General features: G+C 56.2%; 6 protein-coding genes across 6 annotated transcripts; 3 read left to right on the forward strand and 3 right to left on the reverse strand.

Annotated features, from left to right (window-relative positions):
* Window positions 1-15: 15 nt before the first annotated feature.
* On the reverse strand, window positions 16-2,436 carry BGZ61DRAFT_340258 (uncharacterized protein; the record flags this gene model as incomplete). The annotated part of the gene is made up of 1 exon (XM_046239294.1): window positions 16-2,436. One exon carries the CDS (start codon window positions 2,434-2,436, stop codon window positions 16-18), a length of 2,421 nt encoding a protein of 806 aa, XP_046110298.1.
* A 2,601-nt stretch (window positions 2,437-5,037) lies between these two features.
* On the forward strand, window positions 5,038-6,180 carry BGZ61DRAFT_340968 (Alpha/Beta hydrolase protein; the record flags this gene model as incomplete). Its single annotated transcript, XM_046239362.1, has 1 exon — window positions 5,038-6,180. The coding sequence occupies one exon, from the start codon at window positions 5,038-5,040 to the stop codon at window positions 6,178-6,180; it is 1,143 nt and encodes a 380-aa protein (XP_046110299.1).
* A 2,228-nt stretch (window positions 6,181-8,408) lies between these two features.
* BGZ61DRAFT_379751 (glycolipid transfer protein domain-containing protein) lies at window positions 8,409-9,773 on the reverse strand. Its single transcript, XM_046242615.1, has 4 exons — window positions 9,504-9,773; window positions 9,386-9,444; window positions 9,199-9,317; window positions 8,409-9,141 (listed from the first exon to the last, which is right to left on the reverse strand). Exons 1-4 carry the CDS (start codon window positions 9,643-9,645, stop codon window positions 8,847-8,849), a joined length of 615 nt encoding a protein of 204 aa, XP_046110300.1. The 5' UTR covers window positions 9,646-9,773; the 3' UTR covers window positions 8,409-8,846.
* Window positions 9,774-11,205: 1,432 nt separating this feature from the next.
* BGZ61DRAFT_341054 (uncharacterized protein) lies at window positions 11,206-13,962 on the forward strand (the record flags this gene model as incomplete). Its single annotated transcript, XM_046239373.1, has 4 exons — window positions 11,206-11,276; window positions 11,371-12,045; window positions 12,135-13,678; window positions 13,748-13,962. 4 exons carry the CDS (start codon window positions 11,206-11,208, stop codon window positions 13,960-13,962), a joined length of 2,505 nt encoding a protein of 834 aa, XP_046110301.1.
* A 2,284-nt stretch (window positions 13,963-16,246) lies between these two features.
* On the reverse strand, window positions 16,247-16,880 carry BGZ61DRAFT_512932 (uncharacterized protein; the record flags this gene model as incomplete). The annotated part of the gene is made up of 1 exon (XM_046252163.1): window positions 16,247-16,880. The coding sequence occupies one exon, from the start codon at window positions 16,878-16,880 to the stop codon at window positions 16,500-16,502; it is 381 nt and encodes a 126-aa protein (XP_046110302.1). The 3' UTR covers window positions 16,247-16,499.
* Window positions 16,881-17,473: 593 nt separating this feature from the next.
* On the forward strand, window positions 17,474-20,659 carry BGZ61DRAFT_526585 (vacuolar protein-sorting protein BRO1; the record flags this gene model as incomplete). The annotated part of the gene is made up of 4 exons (XM_046252980.1): window positions 17,474-17,751; window positions 17,837-18,266; window positions 18,349-19,497; window positions 19,556-20,659. 4 exons carry the CDS (start codon window positions 17,474-17,476, stop codon window positions 20,657-20,659), a joined length of 2,961 nt encoding a protein of 986 aa, XP_046110303.1.
* Window positions 20,660-20,945: the final 286 nt, after the last annotated feature.

The following is a 20,945-nucleotide window of genomic DNA, read 5'->3' on the forward strand; positions in this document are numbered from 1 at the left end:
GGTCAATGGCACAGCCTAGTCCTGGAAGAACTTGATGATCTGCTGCAGGTCACGCAGGCCGACACCATGCTTCGGGTAGCAGATGTAAACCTCCTCGCCAAGGGCTCCGAACTTGGTACGGAAGCTGGCCTTGCGTCGCAGGCCGAGGCTGTCGACGATGGAGCGGTATGTGGCCGCAAGGAAGCGGGCACGAATACCGTGGAGATGCTCACCAGGTGTCAGCTTCTCTGAGACACCCACGCCGAAGGTCACCTTGCCACTGACGGTCGACAGAGCGTGTCCAATGAGCACCTCGATGGCGCCGTTGGTGGCACCAGGGAAGTCGAGTGCCCACTTGACCTGCCAGCCATGGCGAGGTGCCAACTTGTGCAGCACCACGAGAGACAGAACTTTGCCATCTTTCTCGGCGGCAAAGTAGCGGCGGTGCTCAGGGTCAACCCAAGGGCGCACCTCGGTGAGATGGACCTGCTTGCCCTTGCGTGAACCCTTCCAAGCCTCGATGGCCGGATTGGTACGGGCGATGAAGTCGTCATCAGCCTTGACCTCGTGGATCTTGATGCCCTCGCGCTCGACACGACGAGCCTTGGCACTCATACCGTTGGCCTGGTTGGCAGCGGCGAGTTGCTGACGATCCGCATCGACTCGCTGCTCCTCAGTGCACGAAAGAGTCCTCCAGCTGAGTTCGCGCGCGAGGATCTTCTGTACCTCCATCGAAACAAGCATCCAGACAGGCGTCAGACGCAGCTCAGACACGAGGTATTTGACAAAGTCGCGGATGACTTCGGCGTACTGGCTCTGGTCGCAGAGTGGGTCGCCCGTGACCATAGCAAACTTCTCCTGCGGAACGTATCCAATAGCCGCACCGGAGGAGTGTCGCCAGATCTTGAACCGTTCGTCAAGCCATGAAGTGTTGGAGGCGTCGCCGTAATTGGCGATGAGCTTCTCAAGCGCCGGAGGACCCTCGGGGTGGGGCTTCGTGGTGTCGGCCTCCGGGTGGGGCAGGCCAGGCGCCTTGGCCGGCAACGAGCGGGGGTCTCGGTGGAAGAGGGAAGCGTAGCGGACATCGCCCAACTCAAGCATCCAGGCGACAATGCGCTCGAGACCAAGACCGGCACCCGCGTGCGGCGGAGCTCCGAGGTCAAAGGCGGAAAGGTAGTCTTCCATGCCTTCATCGGAAATGCCAGCCTCGGCCATGTTAGCACGCAGCTCCTCGGCGTTGTGGATACGCTGGCCACCAGAGCTGATTTCCTGGCCGCGGATGAAGATATCGAAAGATCGAGTCCACTTGGGGTTCTCGGGGTCCTTGGCTGTGTAGAAGGGGCGAGCGTTGGTGGGGAACTTGTCGAGGACATAGTAGTCGGTGTCATATTTCTCGAGGACGAGCTGACCAAGGCGCATCTCGTCAGGGGTCGAAAGATCCTCCTCCTCAACATCGCGTCCGTCATCACGCAGCATCTGAATGCCCTCTGAGAATGGAAGAATGAGAGTATTCTCGAGCCACTTGAACTCGCCGCTGGGCCATCGCTTCTTAAGGACCTCAATCTCGGGCATGCTGTAGACGGCCTTGAAGACGGACTTGAGGAACTCATCGAGGACTTCAATGACCTCATGGTAGTCACGCTCAATGGCCATCTCAATGTCGAGACCCGTGTACTCGGTCAAGTGGCGATGGGTGTTGGAGTTCTCGGCGCGGAACACGGGGCCGATTTCAAAGACGCGGCCAAAGTCGGCCGAGATAGCCATCTGCTTGGCAAGCTGGGGGCTCTGGGCGAGGAAGGCTCGGCGCCCAAAGTAGTTGACAGCGAAGACAGAAGCTCCACTCTCAGTAGCAGCGGGCTGGAGCTTGGGGGTATTGATCTCGACGAAGCCTCGGTCCTCAAGAGTCTGGCGGAAGATGCGAGAGACAAGGGAGCGGACACGGAAGACAGCCTGGTTGGATGGGTGTCGGAGATCGAGAATGCGCGACGTCATGCGGTTGCGGAGCGTCTCCGGGGGCTTGTAGTTGCTGAATGGTAGGTTGTGGGCGGCGTTGACCAGATAGACGGAATCAATGTCGACCTCAACACCGGCATGAGTAGCCGATCGGATGGGTCCCGGGGGCTCCTTGAGGAAGCCGGAGATCTGGACGAGAGACTCAGAGCCCAGCTTGCGAACCCAGCGAATGAAGTCGGCATTAGTGGCATCACCGGCGAGGACGCCCTGGACGGAGTGGGTCTGGTCGCGCAGGAGGAGGAAGTCGAGGACCTTGGAGAGAGGACGCTGAGTCTCAATGCGGGCACGGAAGGTGACTTCAGTGCCAATAGGGAGAGTGTCGAGCTGTGCGATGGTGTTGAGTTCGTAGGGGTGCGTAGGCCAATCGGCACTGCCAGTGGTGCGAGTGCTCTCGATCGAGGCGCGGCTGTTGGGAGTGCCAGTACCTGAGCCACCCGAGGCCATCGCCAAAGCCATGGCCATGGCGGACCTGGGAGCTTCCCTGGCAGGGCTGTCCATGCTGGACCGCGTCGAGCCCTTGAGCTCGATGGCACTGTCGCGCAATCGGTTGGGAGGGGGAGTCGTGGGCTTGGGCTTATAGGTTTCGGAGCTGTAAACAATGTTGTCGCTTTGGGAGGTGGCGACGCTCCCGTTGTTCCAGTCCCGCTTGGGCGAGCCCGTGCGAACTGGAGTCCCGCTCGAATAGGCAGTCATGTTTGAAAAGGTGGAAGGTGCTGTAGAGATTGGAGACGAGGGCATGGAGGCAAAGGCATCTTTAACTCGGTCCCTGGAGCCAAAGGCCGAACCGACAGGGGTCACAATCCCCGTTGAAGCCGTCATATCTCTCGATGTGGTGTGGCCGGGGGGTGGGTCTTGGCAGCTCGACGGGCCACACGCTTGATAAGTAGTGGCGATGGCGGAACAGTCGATGACGACTGAGGGCTGGTTATCGAATCTGCAAATCAGGGACGGATGTGACACCAAGACGGGAGAGTCCAATCCGCGTATGGGTGTGTGTTGGACTTTGTTTCATCCAAGTACTGTACTGCAACAGGGCTGAGCTGGCTTTTTCGTGTTGCTTGCGTAAATCAGGGCTGTGAAGTTGGGTGATCAACAGTGAAACTGATGCTAAAAACGAAGCAGGCTACAGTGGCGTAGGGCAGCCAGCCTTATATAGCGGGAAGGCTCGGGGCCGGGCGGCGAGCGAAGCTTTACAAGCAATGAGCAAAATAATGAGTTTGGCGGTTGCTTACCTCACGGCACGCCCTTCGGCCCCGGGGCCAAAAGCCGGGAGGGAGGGATGGAGCCTGGCTCGGCATTTCGCGATGTGATGCGCGCCAGAGCTTGAGTCGAAAGGGTGCTCTGTCGTCCAACCAGACGAGTCCGCGTGCCGAGTTATCCCCTAGAGTCAAGTCAGCGTCGAGGGTTCGAGCAGCGAGACGCCCACGGGGGCCGGCTTTGCTGACAATTCCGCACCGAAAGCTAGGGCGGCGTGGCCGGCCGCGAGACGAATAGTGCGTCATTATGCCCGGTGTGACGGACTCTTTTTTTCCACACGCCCCTTCAGTGCACGACTCCTCGACTCCACGACTCCACGTCTGCAGATGTACCGTTTCATGCACCGCTCCCTGCCATGAACGCATGCACGCGTGACTGGTTACTACGGACTTTTTTTTTCGTTTGCCTTGTCCGGATTTGAGCTGGAGATTGCTGGGAGTGGGACCTGCAGAACCAGGGCATTGGGATAGGCGGCATCAGAACAACGAGATATGGCCACTACGCCTAAACCGACCGCACTGCGACACTACAGCATGTACTTGATCACACTAAGACGCCAGGGAGTTGCCGTCTCCCGTCTCGGCATCCAAAGCTTGTACTGAGTACACAACATACCAAAGGGCAAACCCCATTCTGAGGCATGTGTTGGTATAGCACATATTTTCTGGTTTTGTTTTTAGTGTTCTGACCTCACCGGGCTGCCGGGGTCTGTGCCGGGGCCGTGTGTGGCTCCCCAGGCTTGGCGATCCCGGTGACAGTGCTCCGGAGCTACGTAGTCGGACCCGAATAATAAGTATGGTAGACATCAAGGATTCACCTGATCGCCAAAAGAGAGGTGAGAGTTGAGACTGGACGCAGGACACTCAAAAGTACCGAGATACCGACGCCCAATGCGCCACAGGACACAATCACTGTCGCTGCTGCTCGAGCTTTCTCGATGTGACGTCAACCATCGAAGGCTCATCGGATGTGTCGGGTCGGTGGCAGGTGGCAGGTGAGCGGGATCCACTTCCCATTCCTTCCCACCTTAATTTTCCCAATGGTTTTTTTGGGGTCCAATTGGTAAGGCGGACCTTCTTTACGCCACACAACACGCCATTGGCAGGTTCGAGGACACGGCCGACACGACGTCATCAGTCAGCACATCCAATAGCTGAGAAGGTCAGAGCTCGCGCTTTGTCAGGCAGGAGTCAGGAGTCTAGGTTCTTCCAAGTTCATCTCTCAGTATCGACAGCATTATCGCCCAAGAAAAACAAGCCAAGAGATCAAAGCCATCGAAGTCATCAAGCCGTCGCCCCCACAACAACTCGCTCGCTCGCTCGGCGCGCCTAGCCTCCCCGCAGCGGCGCAACCTGCTTGGGGCCCCTGGTATCTGGATTTGGAACATCTGGCCTCGTAGGGGTGAACGCTCTTAATGGGGTGGGTTGGCTGCTAATAGAATCGACACGTATTGTCACCACAACCACTAACGACACTGTCAGCGAACACCATCACAATCGCCCGTCATCAGCACCATCCAGACTCCTCTCCAGGCCTCTCCAATCTCCATCCCCATACCCATCCACACGTTCAGCCATCCCTCCCATCCCGCCTCACTGACACCATCTACCCCAGTCCTGGCCCCCCCCTTTCACTCCCACCTGTTCCGTAGAGGCTGAACCACGTGTTTGACGATTCCCTCTCTGCCGGTGACTCTCGACTGCCACCTCTCTCTTTCCTCTCCGCATCCCGTCCTCCTTACTGGGCTCTATTCCGCCATCCGCCGTCTGGATGGACGCACCCTCCGGCATGGAGTCCACCCCCTCCACCACCAACCCTACTACCCCGGAGCCCGAGGGATACGTTAACCCCCTCGAGGCCAGTTCCCGCTGGTATCTCACCGCTCGAGCCCAGGCCATTCGGTCTGCCGCCAGTTTCGGCTTCAGCATCGCCAACCGCACTGACCCTCCTGCTCCGGAGCCCTCACGCGATATCTACCTCGATGCTACTCTTGCCCCGGGCTGTCAAGGCCGCGCTAAGATCAAGGCCGAAGTGTGGAACCCGCCACGCCTTGCTATCGGCGCTCGCCCTGCCATCATCAACTTCCACGGTGGAGGTTGGATCCTCGGTCAGGGCACCGACAATGCTCGTTGGGCTGGCGCTGTCATGTCCCAGCTAGACGCAGTCGTCTTCACTGTCAACTACCGCCTTGCTCCAGCCTACCCGTTCCCGACCCCCATCGAGGACTGTGTCGATGCCGTGCTCCAGATTAAGCATCGTGCAGCCGAGTTTGGCATCGATCCGGATCGCATCATTCTCTCTGGCTTCTCTGCAGGGGCTACTAATGCCCTGTCTACCTGGCTCATCCTGAACGACCCGGACCGCTGGGGGTACAAACTTCCCATCAGTCCCCCTCGCATTGCCGGTATAACTGTCTTCTATCCCCTTCTGGACTGGACAATCACTCGCCCCGACAAGCGGCTCACATGCTGTCGCCCCGATCTGACGCTGCCCAAGGGCATGACCGATCTCATCGATGCATCCTACATATACCCACCCATCCCTATCGAAGAACGCACGGATCCACGTCTGTCACCTGGCCTTATGCCGGACGAGCTCTTGCGGCAGTTGCCACCAGTTCATCTCGTCCTCTGCGAGTACGATATGCTGCTCATAGAGGGCAGGCGTTTCGCAACCCGTCTTGCGGACGCAGGCAAGCCATTCACTATGCGGCTAGTAAAGGGCGAAAAACACGCCTGGGATAATCCGCTGCCCATGGCCCCCAAGGAGAGCGTTGGAGTCGAGTACCAGGAGGCCGTCCAGACCATTGCCAGCTGGCTTGGACGTGACTGCGAGACGGACACAGAATCTATGAGATCCATGAAACTCAAACGACCCACATTAAAGCGGCCTAAGTATCTGTCTTTTAAGTCTTGGTCAGGAAGATCGTAGCTGGTACCACCAGCACACTTTTTCTATGTTTCATTCTGGTGTTTTAATGAAAGAGCGAGACACTGTTATCTCGGGTAGACGTTCTGGCGGGTAGACGGTATAAGAGTACACGACCAGAGGTGGAATTTTATACAACGAAGGAAGAAGCGAGGCGTAGAATGGAGGTCTTAATGGGCTTTTGTACATACTTTGTTTGCGCTGGGAGCGAAATGGCGCTGGATACAGGTACGATTTCTTGATGATAATACACGATTCAGATCACGACATGTTGGAACTTCTGAATCCATATATAACTACGTAGTAAGTGAAATATGATTTGCCAAGAGCTCGTCTATTTCACGCCCCTAGACCCGGAACATACGCACCCCCCGAGAACCCGGCTCGCGACTAACAGCCTCAGACGGGGCCGATTCCATCCGCTCGGAGTTCTCGTTGCAGCCTTACAACCCACCAGCTTGAAAAAGCTTCCTCCTGCCCCGGGGTCTAGCACGTGGAACCAACACTGATGTCGCCGCGACCACCGAGGACCACCACTTCCCACCCGCGGTTTCACACCGGTGTGGCATCCAATTTTTTAACGTTACCGTGACAAGACAACAAGAAGCAGATTGTGACTAGACATTTTGTCTTTTAATTGGTCAGTTGGCAATCGCCTTACTGCCCGTAGGGCGAGTTGTTCCCGCAGCAAGGGTTCACACCCCCATCTCGGATGCCTCGGAAAGGGTGTGGGATGGATATGCATTTCAACGGCGCCCGGCATCTAGGATACAGGATTTGAAAAAGCGGCAACACCTTGATCTGTGGGCGGGATCGTCGGATGGAGGCCAAAAAAGAAAAAAGTCACCTGGTCGCATTCTCGGGAAGCTTTTTCGTTTGATTGTCCGTTCCGCGGACTTTTCAAACGGGCGGTTTTGCGCTGAGAGTTCGCGTCCAACCAATGATCCCAGTCACTAACCCTTACCCTTAATCCTATCCACGGGGGAGGGTCAGGCATTGGCCAGATCGTAGGGAGTCACACATGCAATGCAATCCTTGCTTAAAGCCGATGATCACCATGACTGCCTTAGGGCGACGCCTTGCCAGCGGGCGTTGTGCAAAGGTTTCGGGGCCGGCTTGGTTCCCGTTGGCTTCCTCGGCGCTGGCAGGAAGTATAATAGCCAACTAAGCAACCTCAATCTCAGCGGATTAGTAACCTTGAACGTAATTTTAGTATCTCGCTGGAGTGGTGTGTCTGTCAGCAGGAAACGGGCGCCGTGTGTTATTCTAGCCCTGTGCCCTTTGGTGCTGGGTCAGCTGTCGTGCGGTCGATCGAAGATGCCAGACAGTCCGCTAGTCGTTGGCATGCCTATCCATGCATGACATTGTTGTGATCTCATGATTCCCATCTAAACATGCATTTTCCGTCCGCCTCCGCATCTCGGAGTGCGTTTATTTCCGTGGCCGAAAGACCGAGATGCCTCGCTCATGTGGCCGCCCCCAGGCCCAGCGCTTCCGCGGGTGGCTGCTCAAATGACGATGGATCCGCGGGTTCGGGTTTTGTGTCCCTGTCGAGTGGTGCGAGTGGAAATCCCGAATATCGATTCCAAAGCGATCAGGCCATTTCTATCATACATAACCTTAGTTGCTCTGCTACTCATGCTCAATGATCAATCAAGGTTCACAGAGCGCGGCATTGAAGGCCACGATGACGTCCATCAAGCAAACGACCGATAGCAGGGTCAATTTAATCGCCTGCAATTGAAATAATTTGGGGGGTTCTACCATCCCGGTTACTTTAACTAATACTGTAGCACGGGATAGTCTACTAAGTGATATTTACGCAGCACCTTCGCATCTGAGAGCAATTTTTCCAAAATAGTTCGTAACCGGACCTCAACATTTCAGCCTTGGCGCCGTACCTTGGCTGTTTTCTTGATAGGATATCCAGAATTATTGTATCCAAGCCAACTCGAGGCTACATGTAGAACTAGGACCTTGGTGGTACCCAAAACCTCTTAGCAGTAGAGTTGCCGGTATTGAGGTAAGTGGAAACTTCCCCAAAGACGAATATCTCGTTCAAGACGGAATGGGTTACTTCCATAATCGCCATGGCCACCGGCTGATTGAGCTCCAGCTCACAGAGCCTCATAAACTGAACATTATCCGTTGGAGTGTGTAGTACTTGCTCCTTTCTCATATCTTTACTTTGGTCGAATGAGAAGCTATGGACAACGCCTTCGGCTTGAAAGGGCAACATTAGTGATGGGACACCGCTGACCTCAACCACACTTGCATCTCAACAATATCAGCTTATGCACGAATTCCTAAGAGAACTAATACGTTTCAGGACTGTTCAAGACAAGAAAAATTAGCTCGTTTTGGAGAGCCAGCCATTCGTGGCGTCAACGGCAAGTCCTATAGGGTAGCACATGAGGGGCACATAAATGAGACATGTCTCGGTTTCAACCCCGCGTTGACACAAACGACGGAGGTAAGTAATTGTCATTAACATGGTAGAGTGTGCTCAGTTCCAGACTGCCACGGGGTGCCGTCCTATTTTTCATCTCCCTCTGAGTCCCTCAAAAGAGGGCGTGTTCCAGCAACTACGCTGTTTCCCTGGACACATGACTGGTCGTTACGTATCATGAAATGAGTCTGCTTCCGCTATGGACATGCAGCGCAATTTTTTACCACTTGGCCTCCTTGCTGCCGAAGAACGCAGACAGGATGGCGACAATCTTGGTAAGAGCGTCGAGGTAGACCTGGAGCTCCTGGGTGACGAGCTCAGGGGTCTCGCCGAGCTTGGCGTAGAAATCAGTACGGTACGGGCAGGCGGACATGGCGGCGCCGAAGATAGGCTTGACGAGGAAGCTGTGGTGGGGCTTCAGGGTCTCTCCGTATGCAGCACGGAAGGAATCCGCAAGCTCCTCAGAGGGAGTAGCAATGTTGCGGGCGAGGGCCTTGGCGGTGAAGTCGAGACCTCTGTTGATGGCACGTATTAGCATAGCTGAGACCGAAAAGGGGCTTCGGAGGACCTACCGCATAAGCCAGAGACCACCCTCGGTAGCAGTGTGCTTCTTGCCCTTGAGCTCGTTTCGGACCAGGTCCTGGACGGTAGTGGACTCGGCGGGAGCAGCCTCCTGCTGGGTACGGAGCTTCTATAGACGGGGAGGGATCGGTCAGAGGCCTGGTCTCAAAGGAGGTGGGATTGGTTGGGAAAACGAACAGCAACGTTGGAGAGGATATCCTTCTTGACGGGAGAAAAGGCAACGGAGCCGAGAACATCTAGATGAAGACATTAGAGCCAGCTCAATATAGTACGCAGTCTCTGTGGAGGAACATACCGAACATGGTGGTCAGGGCCTCGGCAGCCTCGAGGAACTCGGTGGTAGAGACAGCATTGGAGGCGTCGATGGGGACGTCAGTGAAGGAGCGCTTGAAGGTCTGCACAAGAGTGCCACCGGCAGGGTAAGCAGGAGCGGACATGATGATCGATTGATGGTGAGGACGAGTGTACAGAGCAAAGAGGATGGTGGATGAGTTGAGTAGAAGAAGGGAGCGGTAGCGGTCAAGCTGTCCCCTTGGAGTAACAGCTCGAATCGAGGGGGCAGCCCAAGGAGGGGCACCGCCCGCAGCACAGTGCAATCGATAAGAGCTTTGGCGCGTATCGGCCCCGGACAGCTCATGCAGCACTGTGCTAGGACGGCCCGGAACTATCAAGCTCCGATAAGGGGTCGCGGACCCCACTCAGCGTGATTTGGGCGGGGATGGTACGAGTGCGTGCTGTATTTACGAGGGGCAACGCAAGCTGAGATGGAGCTTCACCGCTCGGCTCAACAGAACGGCCCCAGCAGAGCTTCGTACAGACAGATGGCTAGCTTTGTCTGCCCATTGTGCGTTGCCAAGAGCTCGGTGGTTGTCGCGGTGACTTGTCGTAACTTTTGTGACGCACCTTTGACTCGACGCCTCATCCCTTGCTTTGCTCACCTGCAGTCTTCAATCTTATTCTCTCACCTAAGACTTCCAGCTTCAATCCGATGTCCTCAGCTCAGCTAAAGTCAGTCCAGCGAGCTTGCGTTGGCCGGGGGTCTGGCACGGGATTTCCAAGGTTCAATCATCTTATGAACAAGGGCAGCAGTAATAAGAATCGTTTGGTTCCTGGATATGCGAAACACTTGGGCTTGTGGAAGATCGACACCCCGCCGTCACACAGAGGCGGGCTCCGGAACTCATCGTGACGTCATGACCCGAGTTGCAAGCCACCAACCAACAATCGTGGCGCATCAGGGACATGATGAGATATCTGCGATGCAGGGACCTGGCTGAACAGCAATGAGGCCTATTCAACCACGCACGAGAGGCGGTAGAAACCATTCAACAGCTCTAACAGCTCTGGGAGCGCCAATCGACCCCTCCACACCTTAACCCAGCCTCTGCCCAGAAATGCAGGCCTCCGCGTGGCCTATGAGGGCGACGTGGTCCCACGGCTGGCCATACTTTCCGCTGCAGCCTGACTCTCCGAAGCGCGTCAGTCTTAATTAACAGTGCCAATCGGTGGTCGCAGCGACTGGGAGCACCCTGGAATTTCCCTCTAGCTTGCAAGCCACGAACATGACGAAACCCAAGTCCCAAGAAAGCCCCCGCTCTGTCGTACACACAGATCCTGCTTGAGGTCTTGGCGACAGCTTCTCAGCTCCCACCAACCGATGACATCGTCCGCCGTATTGCCTCTTGCGTCTCACCTGTGCCGCTTTTTCCGGTCCATGTCGTGTGAGGCCGCCTGTTTTCGTCGCCTCTTTTCGTCGCCAAGATTCGCACAGCGCCCAGAACCCAGACCCATTACTATCTTAAGGCCACACCGTCCCGGCCTTTCTCTCCTCCCGTCTCTTTCCTCGAAAATCATTTCCCCGTCCCGCCACCGGGATACCCCACGACCCTGAAAACCCTAAATCCCCGGTCAGTTCGACGTCGGTGTAAATCACGCTGCTCATCATGGCGGACAAGAAGGAAGCTGGTAGCGGCAGCAGGTTCGGCTTTAGTAAGATGATGGACGGCCTCAAGGACAAGTTGGAAAACACGAAGCTCGAAGATGCCAAGGTCCATTTGATCCACCAAAAGTTAGTATAGTCCCCCTCGTACACATGACCTCTATCGAGGATGTTGAACGAGGATGACACCTTCAATTACCTTCTTTTGCTAACGACAGTCAAGGCACAAGCTGGGGAAACTAGCCAACATCGTAAACCCCAATCATCGGCACGACGAGGAACACGAGCAGGCTTGCGACGCCAAGCGCACCAAGATCACCGAGGCGAACCGATACAACTCCTACTTCCCCGAGCGTGAGGGCAACATTGTGAAGTGGTATGTGGATGGCCGCGACTACTTTTGGGCCGTTTCCGTCGCCCTCGAGCAGGCGAAGGAGTCCATCTACATCACCGATTGGTGGCTGTCCCCTGAGCTGTTCCTACGCCGTCCACCTTACTACGAGCAACAGTACCGCTTGGACAAGCTCCTGAGGAAAAAGGCCGAGGAAGGAGTCAAAATCTACGTCAGCGTATACAAGGAGGTCGAACAGGCCTTGACCTGCAACTCCGCACACACCAAGCATGCGCTCAACGGGCTGTGTCCCAAGGGAAGCCCTGGCTATGGGAACATCCGGGTGATCCGACACCCGGATCACAATCCCTTTGAGAACCTTGCAGATGTCACTGTGTACTGGGCGCACCACGAAAAGTTCATCGTGGTCGATTATGCCATGGCCTTTATCGGCGGTCTTGACCTCTGTTTTGGACGATGGGATGCCCACCAACACCCGCTTTCAGACGTCCACCCCGAAGGTGTCAGAGAGGAGATTTTCCCAGGCCAGGATTTCAACAACAACAGGTATGTTCAATCGAATCCTGCCGTCTTTCATTGGTCATCTACTTCGCTGTTTCGATTCATCTGGGCTCTTGGACTAATCATCATCACAGAATCATGGACTTCCAACAAGTTCAAGAATGGGACCAAAATGAGTTGAACAAGGCAGACTCCGGACGAATGCCGTGGCACGACGTAGCAATGGCAGTGATCGGCCCCACGGTCTACGACATTGCGGAGCACTTTGTACTACGTTGGAACTTCATCAAGCGCGACAAGTACAAGCGTGACGAACGGTTCGACTGGATCATACTGGAGGGCCGAGAAGGCGCGGACGAGGATCTTGTCGGTGTCCAGCGTCCCAAGCACCCAGTTGGAGACTATATCCAACACCCCTTTACGCCACTGGCGACGAAGAACCTCAATAATCGTGGCACGGTAAAGGCACAGATTGTGCGATCGAGTGCAGACTGGTCTAGCGGTATCCTTAAGGAGCATTCCATCCAGAACGCCTATATCGACATCATCCGAAAAGCTCAGCACTACGTCTATATCGAGAACCAATTCTTCATCACCGCCACCGGAGATCAGCAGGGCCCAATCCGCAACACCATCGGCAGCGCCATCGTCGAGGCTGTGGTTCGCGCCGGCAAGGAGAACAGAAAGTTCAGGGTGATTGTCCTCATTCCTGCGATTCCAGGATTCGCCGGAGACTTGAGAGACGACGCGGCAGCTGGAACCAGGGCGATCATGGACTACCAGTACAAGTCCATCTGCAGGGGCGAGCACTCCATCTTCGAGCAGTGCCGGGCCCAGGGTGTGGATCCCAACAACCACATCTTTTTCTTCAACCTGCGGTCGTATGACCGTCTGAACAAGACTCCCGGAATCACAGAGACGGAGAAGAAGACGGGAATCAGCTACCGGCAGGTCCAACGCGCCGAGGCGGAAGAGATTATGAGCGAGGGAATTCACGGAACATATGATCCGGCCGACGATGAAGCGGATGAGCATATGCGTGGCAAGATGGATAAGAAGGCGCTGGATGAGTCTATCAAGAACGTCATGGAGGCGCGAAGGATATTCGAAGAGGCCATGCCCAAGGAGGAACTCAAGACGTCCGCGTCCGTTGCTCACCACGCAATGGCTGGATCAGGCCCAGTGTCCGATGAGGTCTGGTTTGAAGAGGACCCCCAGTCTGAGTTGAAGAACTGGATTCAGGAGGAGCTCTACATCCACGCTAAGCTGCTCATCGTAGACGACCGATACGTTGTGTGCGGATCGAGCAACCTGAACGACCGCAGCCAAGAGGGCGACCATGACAGTGAGCTGAGCATCGTCATGGAGGACACGCGCAAGATCGCGATTATGATGGACGGCCAGCCGTACGAGGCCGGATACCACGCGGCTACGCTGCGCCGGTACCTGTGGCGAGAGCACTTGGGACTTCTGGGCCCGCAGCACTTCGACGCCAAGGACGACATCAACGCCCTGCCGCCGTCTGTGAACCCGAACAACGACATCCATGACCAGGACCCGAGCTGGAGTTTTACGGAGGATCCGCTCTGCGACGAGCTCTGGGCGAAGTGGACGGGGCAGGCAGACAAGAACACCGAGATCTTCAGGCACTTGTTCCACGCAGATCCCGACAACCACAGTAAGCATCTCCGTTCTCACTCAGGCCTTGAAGCCGATGGTTTGATTTTTTGCTAACGGTCCCGCGCAGTCAAAACATTTGAGGACTACGACCGGTTCCTCCCCCCTCGGGGCGTCAAGCCGGGGCACATCTTCGACCAGTTCATGCCCCCCGAGGACGCGCGCAAGAAGCTCGACCAGATCAGGGGCCACCTGGTGTGGTTCCCGCTGGAGTTCTTGAAGGACGCTGAGATGGCCGAACGCGGACTGCAGGTCAACGCGTTTACCGAGAGCGTCTTCACTTGATTGGGAAGGCAGGAATGGACTGGGAACCCAACGACGGGATCGACAGATCTGGAATTTGTGATTTGGGGCGAGGTCAAGGGGTTTGGAGTGGATTGGATATCATAATGCGGCAGTAGTGCGATGATCTGGTCATTAGTCAGAGGGACGCGATGGAATGGACGGATCTCTAGCGATACGGACGATGAGCAAATCAGTAAACTGAAGCAGGCTACTATGGGGTAGTCAGCTTCTAATCACATCACCAGCTTTTTAGCCATGTCTTTGCGGTGTGACAATGCGTCTTAGTGGCTGGCTGGGAATGGGCTGATGCGACTCGCCTCGGTCGATTCCCGCATTGGCATCGTATCGTCTTGTCTGTCACTCGAGAGGCCTCGTCCGCAGAGGCCGAGACGACAAGAAGATCATCTCACGATGTCACGTCCACAGTGGCTCTTGTGACCAGACACACGTTCCACCATGTCCCCTCGTCATCTTATCTCACGGCGCGTCCGATGTCGTTGGGTGATATATGTATGTCAGCGGCCTTGTCCCCACGGCCCCCATGCGCACTCGCAAGACAGGAAAGATCCCGCCGCCTCGAGGCACAGATGGGCCGCAGAACCGGCCGCGGGCGCCGATCTGGGAGGGGACGACAAGAGAGGGCCGGTCAACCAGGGCCCCTGCAGAGCGGGCCGCGCGTGGTCTGGGATTTTCAGAAGCCCCCATGTTTGCCGAGTGTGAATGGCGGGCCAATGGGCGATGGGAACGGGCATGTGAGAGCGATGTCACCCGCATGAGGAGGGGAAACTAGAGTTTAGTGGTTTGGTGAGTGGCATCGTGTGTGATTTTCCGTGTAGTGAATGGCGTGTCGGGGGTTCTCCCGGCTTGTGAGGAGATCTGATATTAGGTCGAGGGCTATAGTTTCGTATCACTCTGCATGTTGTTCAGCAACGGGCATAGCTTCTGCTTTGGTCTCGGCCGAGGTCTAGGTCCGCTTGTGGCGTCTCGTCGACCAATGCTTGAGGTCAATCTCCTGGAGTATGGTAAGCCTTGAACATGATTGGCATGTCTTTTATCGTATTCTTCGGCTGGTAGGTGAGAGGACGGGGAGTGATGAAGAAACAATTGCCGAGAATGTCTCACAAGGCTAGCTCAGTTCAGAGGGAATCGTTCTTCGAATCAACGTTTTTACCTCCAATGACATGAGACTTGAACTGAGACCTGGCGCTATACGAAAGAGCCACTCGGCCAGTGTTTCACACTGGCGTCACCAAAGGCTCCAAGCCTCAAGCTACCCGCCTGTTGGTTGCACGGTGTTTTATGGTAGCGCAGCTCGTCTGGGCGCTTAGAGCGGCTGGCCAAATCAGCAGCCCTTGCTTGGCTCACAAAGACTTTGAGAAACTGGGCCAGAACCCAGCGGCCAGGGACAGGGCTCGTTTATCTCGACGGAGAGCTTACCTTATTTGCCTTACCGTCGGGCGAGTGCAGCGGTGGTCGAGCCATCAATGCTCGTCATTCGCCGCGTGGTGTGCTGCAGGACACGGAATTGGACTTGACGGGAAGCGCCACAGCGTTCAGACTACAGGAGCCTAAGGATAGTCTGGGGACACTGCATGGCCCTACTAATAAGCGTGGCGGATGGTGGATGAAAGCGGACGAAAAGACGAGAGGGGTGAAAGGCCGGCGACGGGGGGTATAGCATGGGCCAAGTGGCTTCCTTGCTCTGCGGCGGGTAACGGAGGGGCGTTGTGGGCGGCGAACTCGAGGGAAGAGGCGGCGACGATGATGGATTTGGAGGGAATGTGACGATGGGACTGGCTGACGTGCGGGGGCTGTGATTCGTGTAATTGAGGCTTTGCTCTGAGCCTCTGAGCCTCCGAGGTACTGTAGATAGATAGATGCCTGGAGATTGTGACGCGGCATGCTCCCCTTATGGATCTTGGTCTATTTTCAACATAGATCCTTTGTTGAGACCGCACGTCCAGCTCACGCCTGCCTGCGTACAGAGTCCACGTAGCTGGCTGTGCATGCAGAGACAATGAGGTGTACACATTGCTGTACGCATTTGCTGTACAAAAGCCCCAGTTGCGATGCAGGGCAACCAACACGACGGTGAGGGCGACGATGTGGCATCAGCATCGGTGTGAAGAAGTCGATGACTGAAGAAAGACGGCGTTGTGGAGTGGCGGTTAAGACAAGGGAAGCAGTCGCCACAGGGCGGACCCCTCAGCGACTTTACTGGCTCGTGTGCTGCAGACAGCGCCGTCAAGCGGCTGTTAATTAGGCGTGGGTGGGTGCTTCGGCTGGTCTAGACGGAGGAGCCACTGCACCACGACACCACTGCACAGCATCCCACGGCAGCATGGATTGGCAGAGTAGCCTCCAAGCAACTTAGAGGCCAGAGCCTAACATGCATGTGCAAGGTACCCAAGGTGCCTTACAGCGGCACATGCACACCTCTGGATCGTTTGGACGGAGCGGGATGGCCAGCCGAACACCTCCCATGCGCCGGGTGGTAGTCAGGCACCTGTTTAGTGAGCTCTTTACCCGCTGGGCATCTACGGCGGCAGCTTGTTGAGCCAGCGGCTACAGGCGTCGAGGTCCCTCCGGTCTGATGCTGGCCGGCCAGTGAAGGCCTGGTTTGATCTCACGAGGGTGAGGGTGAGGGTGAGGGTGAGGGTGAGGGTGAGGGTGAGGGTGAGGGTGAGGGTGAGGGTGAGGGTGAGGGTGAGGGCGTGTGTGTCAGAACCCAGACCAAACGTATCTCTCTGACGAACTTGTCTATCTGTCCCTGACTGCCCCTCTGTCCAGTTCCTGGCTGTTTCGTGTTCGCTGCCATCGTGCGTTGTCCAGTTGCGTCTATTGTCGTTTGTCCAGCGTCCGTCCCCATCTTGCCCGCTAATTATCCACCTGTATCGCGCCGCTAGGGTGCTGCCCATTTCGTCACCGCTGCCCGCCAACCTGGTTACACTCGGACCCCGCTCCTCTTGGACCTCGACAGCGACCTACTTACTTCTCTCTACCTACCTGACCTCTCTCTACCTTTGCGTCCTCCTTCGACCTCGCTCGCTCTGGCCATTCGGTCTCGACCCCTGATACTGTCAAACCCGGCCATTTCTCCCGCCTCCCGCAGCGCTGCAGTGCGTGCTGCTCAGCTGCTCAGCTGCTCATCCGCCCCCGAGATCGACATCTGCAGTGCTCCGACCTCCTCCCCCGCCGCCGTAGCCCCCAAAACATCTCCCGTCGACCCGCCCTCGCTTCGCTCGTTCCTCCGCCCCAACGCACGTTGACGTTGAAGAGAGCCACCAGACCAGGCCGCATCGCAGGCGACCGCTTGTCCTCACATCCCGCCAACCGGCGCTCCGACGTCGAACCCGCCGCTGCATCCGTCCGTCCTCCGTCCTCCGTCCGCCGCGTCCACGCACGCCGCATGCCCCTGGCTGGCGGCCCACGATACATCGGGCTTCCAATCCGCCCTTGAGCCAGCTTCGCTTCCAGCGCCGCCGACGCCGTCGCACAGCCGTCGCCCACCATGTCGCAATCTCCCATGATCTCCGTGCCTCTCAAGGCCACCAACGAGATCGACTGGGTCGCGCCACTCAAGGCCTACATCCGCGATACCTATGGCGACGACCCTGAGCGTTATGCCGAGGAGTGTGCGACGCTCAACCGCCTGAGGCAGGATATGAGGGGGGCCGGCAAGGACAGTACTTCCGGAAGGGATATGCTCTATCGATACTATGGCCAGCTTGAGCTCCTCGACTTGCGGTTTCCCGTGGATGAGCAACATATCAAGATCTCATTTACATGGTGTGTTGCTCACTTGCTCACCCCGCGCTGCATGGGAGCTTCCCCTGCTCGGACTAGCTGATACTAATTCTTGGCCGCTATGCAGGTTCGATGCCTTTACCCATAAGTCCACTGCGCAATACTCCCTCGCCTTCGAGAAAGCCTCCATCATCTTCAACATCTCCGCCGTCCTTTCCTGCCATGCCGCCTTTCAAGACCGTGCCGAGGAATCAGCCCTCAAGACCGCCTACCATTCATTCCAGGCCTCGGCCGGCATGTTCACCTACATCAACGAAAACTTTCTTCATGCGCCCTCGTCTGACCTGAGCAGAGAAACTGTCAAGGCCCTCATCCATATTATGCTTGCGCAAGCTCAGGAAGTCTTTCTCGAGAAGCAGATTGCCGACAAGAAGAAGATTGGCTTGCTCGCAAAGCTGGCCTCGCAAGCCGGTTATCTCTACGGGCAAGCGCTCGAAGGCGTCCAGGAGAACGTTAACAAGGCAATTTTCGAGAAAGTTTGGGTTATGTTTGTTCAGGTAATTCCCTATCCCCTGACGCTCCCAGGGAACTACGCACCCTGGTATGATTTTTCTTTAACATTGAACTGACATTTGTCAGATCAAAACCAACCTTATGAACTCGATGGCCCAGTACTACCAAGCTCTTGCGGACGATGATGCCAACCAGCATGGCACCGCGGTCGGCCGCCTGCAGGTCGCCGAGGTCCAGGCGAAGGAAGCTGACCGAGTTGCGAGGAACTTCCCGAGCTCGGTTCCCCCGAGCTCTAACCTTAATGCTGAATGTGGTGGGCTGCTTCAAGAATTGGCCAAGCGACATTACACCACGGTTCAACGCAAGTTGGAGGAATTGGTGAAGGATAATGACTATATTTATCACCAAACAGTACCTGCAGAGGCTACCCTGGAGCCTGTTTCCAAGCTACCTGCTGCGAAGCCAATCCCCGTTAGCGAGTTATACGCTGGGCAAGATATCCAACGCATCACTGGCCCCGATCTCTTTGCCAAGATTGTTCCGTTCTCGGTAACCGAGTCGGCAAGCTTGTATGACGAAGAGAAGGCAAAACTAGTTAGAGCCGAGACGGAGAGAGTCGACACTGCCAACGGCGAGATGGCAGCGAGCTTGGATTACCTCAGGCTACCTGGGGCACTGCAGGTGTTGAAGGGCGGCTTTGACCAGGATATCCTCCCCGACGAGGACTTTCGACAATGGTGTGATGACGTTTCCGACCACGAGAACCCGGTGTCCATCTTTGACTTCCTAAGGACTGAGAAAGAATCGATTCTCTCTATCCTGGAAAAAGGCACCAAGTCACTGGACATGGAAGAAGGGGTATGCGAGAAGATGCGATCCAAGTATGAGGGCGAATGGACGCAACAACCTAGCTCGAGATTGACGACGACTCTGCGAGGCGATATCCGAAACTATCGAGATGCGCTGGACGAAGCGTCGAGAAGCGATAACCAGCTTGCGACCAAGCTCCGCCAAAATGAGCGTGACTTTGATGAGATGAGGCGAGCCGCTCAAACGGGTGGGGTTGACCAACTGTTCCAGAGATCTGTAGGTCAAGCACGGGAACGGGGCAGCAACACCGCTAGCCCCGCGGGTGGCGAGACCAACCTCCTGGATACCGACTTTGAGGAAGGACCAAGTGTCGTGGACCAGATCAACAAGGTAGAGGATATTTTGAAGAAGCTCAACCTTATTAAGCGAGAGCGGAATCAAGTGCTGAAGGACTTGAAAGAAAAGGTGAGTGAACGGTGCCTGCAACCACGACAGTCGAGTTCTGTCATATTGACCATTTTAGGCCCACAACGATGATATCTCTCAAATCTTGATTCTCAACAAGAAGTCGATATCAAACTATGAGACGCAGTTGTTCGAGCAAGAGCTGGAAAAGTTCCGACCTCACCAGAACCGACTCTTGCAGGCCAATCACAAGCAGTCCAGCCTGATGAAGGAGCTGACGTCGTCGTTCAACAAGCTCCTGCAAGACAAGAGGGTTCAGTCGGAGCAGAGCAAGTACGAAAACATTCAGAGACACCGATCGACTGTTATCAACAAGTATAAGCGAGCTTACCAAGAGTTTCTTGATCTGGAAGCTGGACTGCAGAGCGCCAAGAACTGGTACGCAGAGATGCGGGAGACGGTGGAGAGCTTGGAAAAGAATGTCGAGACATTTGTCAACAACCGCAGGTCGGAGGGGGCGCAACTCCTGGGCCAGATTGAACAGGAGCGTTCGTCCAGCAAGAACTCACACGCCGAGATGGAACGAGAGCGGCTACGGGGGCTGATGGAAAGGATGTCGATGGATCCGGCCAAGTCATCACCACAACCCTCATCAAACCGGCCGACGCCAACTCCGATTTTCCAGTCGGGACAAGCGCCTCGATACCCGCAGACCAACTTCCAAGGACAATACCAGGTCCCCAACTCTCCTCCCGCCAACCAACAGACGATCCCGCAGCAACAGACCTACCAAGGTTTCCCTGGCCAGCAGACAACGCAGTCGTTTAGCCCGCCGCCTGGCGCAGCCTTTGCACAACCCGCTTACAACCCTAGCCAATATGGGCGGACGCCAGGGCCGACGTCTCCGCCTCCCAACCAGACGTCCTTTGGCATGAACGCGATGCGAGGTCCCGCGTCGCCACCGCCGAACCAGACGACGTTTGGACAGCAGCGCCAATCGTTTAGCTCGTTCGGAGGCCCTCAGGCGCAGCATACCCAAGGAGGTTATGTGCCCCCCGGGTTTGTACCACCTCCTCCACCTCCTGGGCCGCCTCCGTTAGGGCCGCAACAGACAATCCACTACGGCAACCAGGAGTATGACCCAAACACCGGTCACCTGCAGAGTGCGCAGCAGCAACAACAGCCTCACGATCCTTGGGCTGGACTAAATGCGTGGAAATAACCGGGAATGATGGGCCGGGGATAAAACGCCGATTCCCCGAGCCGGCTGGCGGACGGAGGCGGAGCCGGTAGGCGACTCGGGGCTCCGTTGATATCCGCAACGGCCAAGTCGTCTGGGACGGCCAGGCCGCCCGGATACTTCAGGTTGGCCGGGTATTCCAGGATGGCCGCCGGACTCGGGGGAAGGAGAAGGGACAATATCGGAGCTTGGCTCACGTGGCAGTGATCTAGAAGGGATTCTGTTATAGGAGTACGTACATAGAGATGAACAAGAACCCACGTTGATT

This window comes from Ilyonectria robusta, assembly GCF_021365365.1.
Source record: "Ilyonectria robusta strain PMI_751 chromosome Unknown BGZ61scaffold_2, whole genome shotgun sequence".
Taxonomy (NCBI): domain Eukaryota; kingdom Fungi; phylum Ascomycota; class Sordariomycetes; order Hypocreales; family Nectriaceae; genus Ilyonectria; species Ilyonectria robusta.

Excerpts from the sequence above, each read along its gene's own strand:
- BGZ61DRAFT_379751 (XM_046242615.1), bottom strand. The coding sequence starts at position 9,645 with ATGTCCGCTCCTGCTTACCCTGCCGGTGGCACTCTTGTGCAGACCTTC. Across the intron at positions 9,445-9,503 it reads GGCCCTGACCACCATGTTCG|ATGTTCTCGGCTCCGTTGCC; the intron begins GTATGTTCCTCC and ends GTCTTCATCTAG. Across the intron at positions 9,318-9,385 it reads ATATCCTCTCCAACGTTGCT|AAGCTCCGTACCCAGCAGGA; the intron begins GTTCGTTTTCCC and ends CCCCGTCTATAG.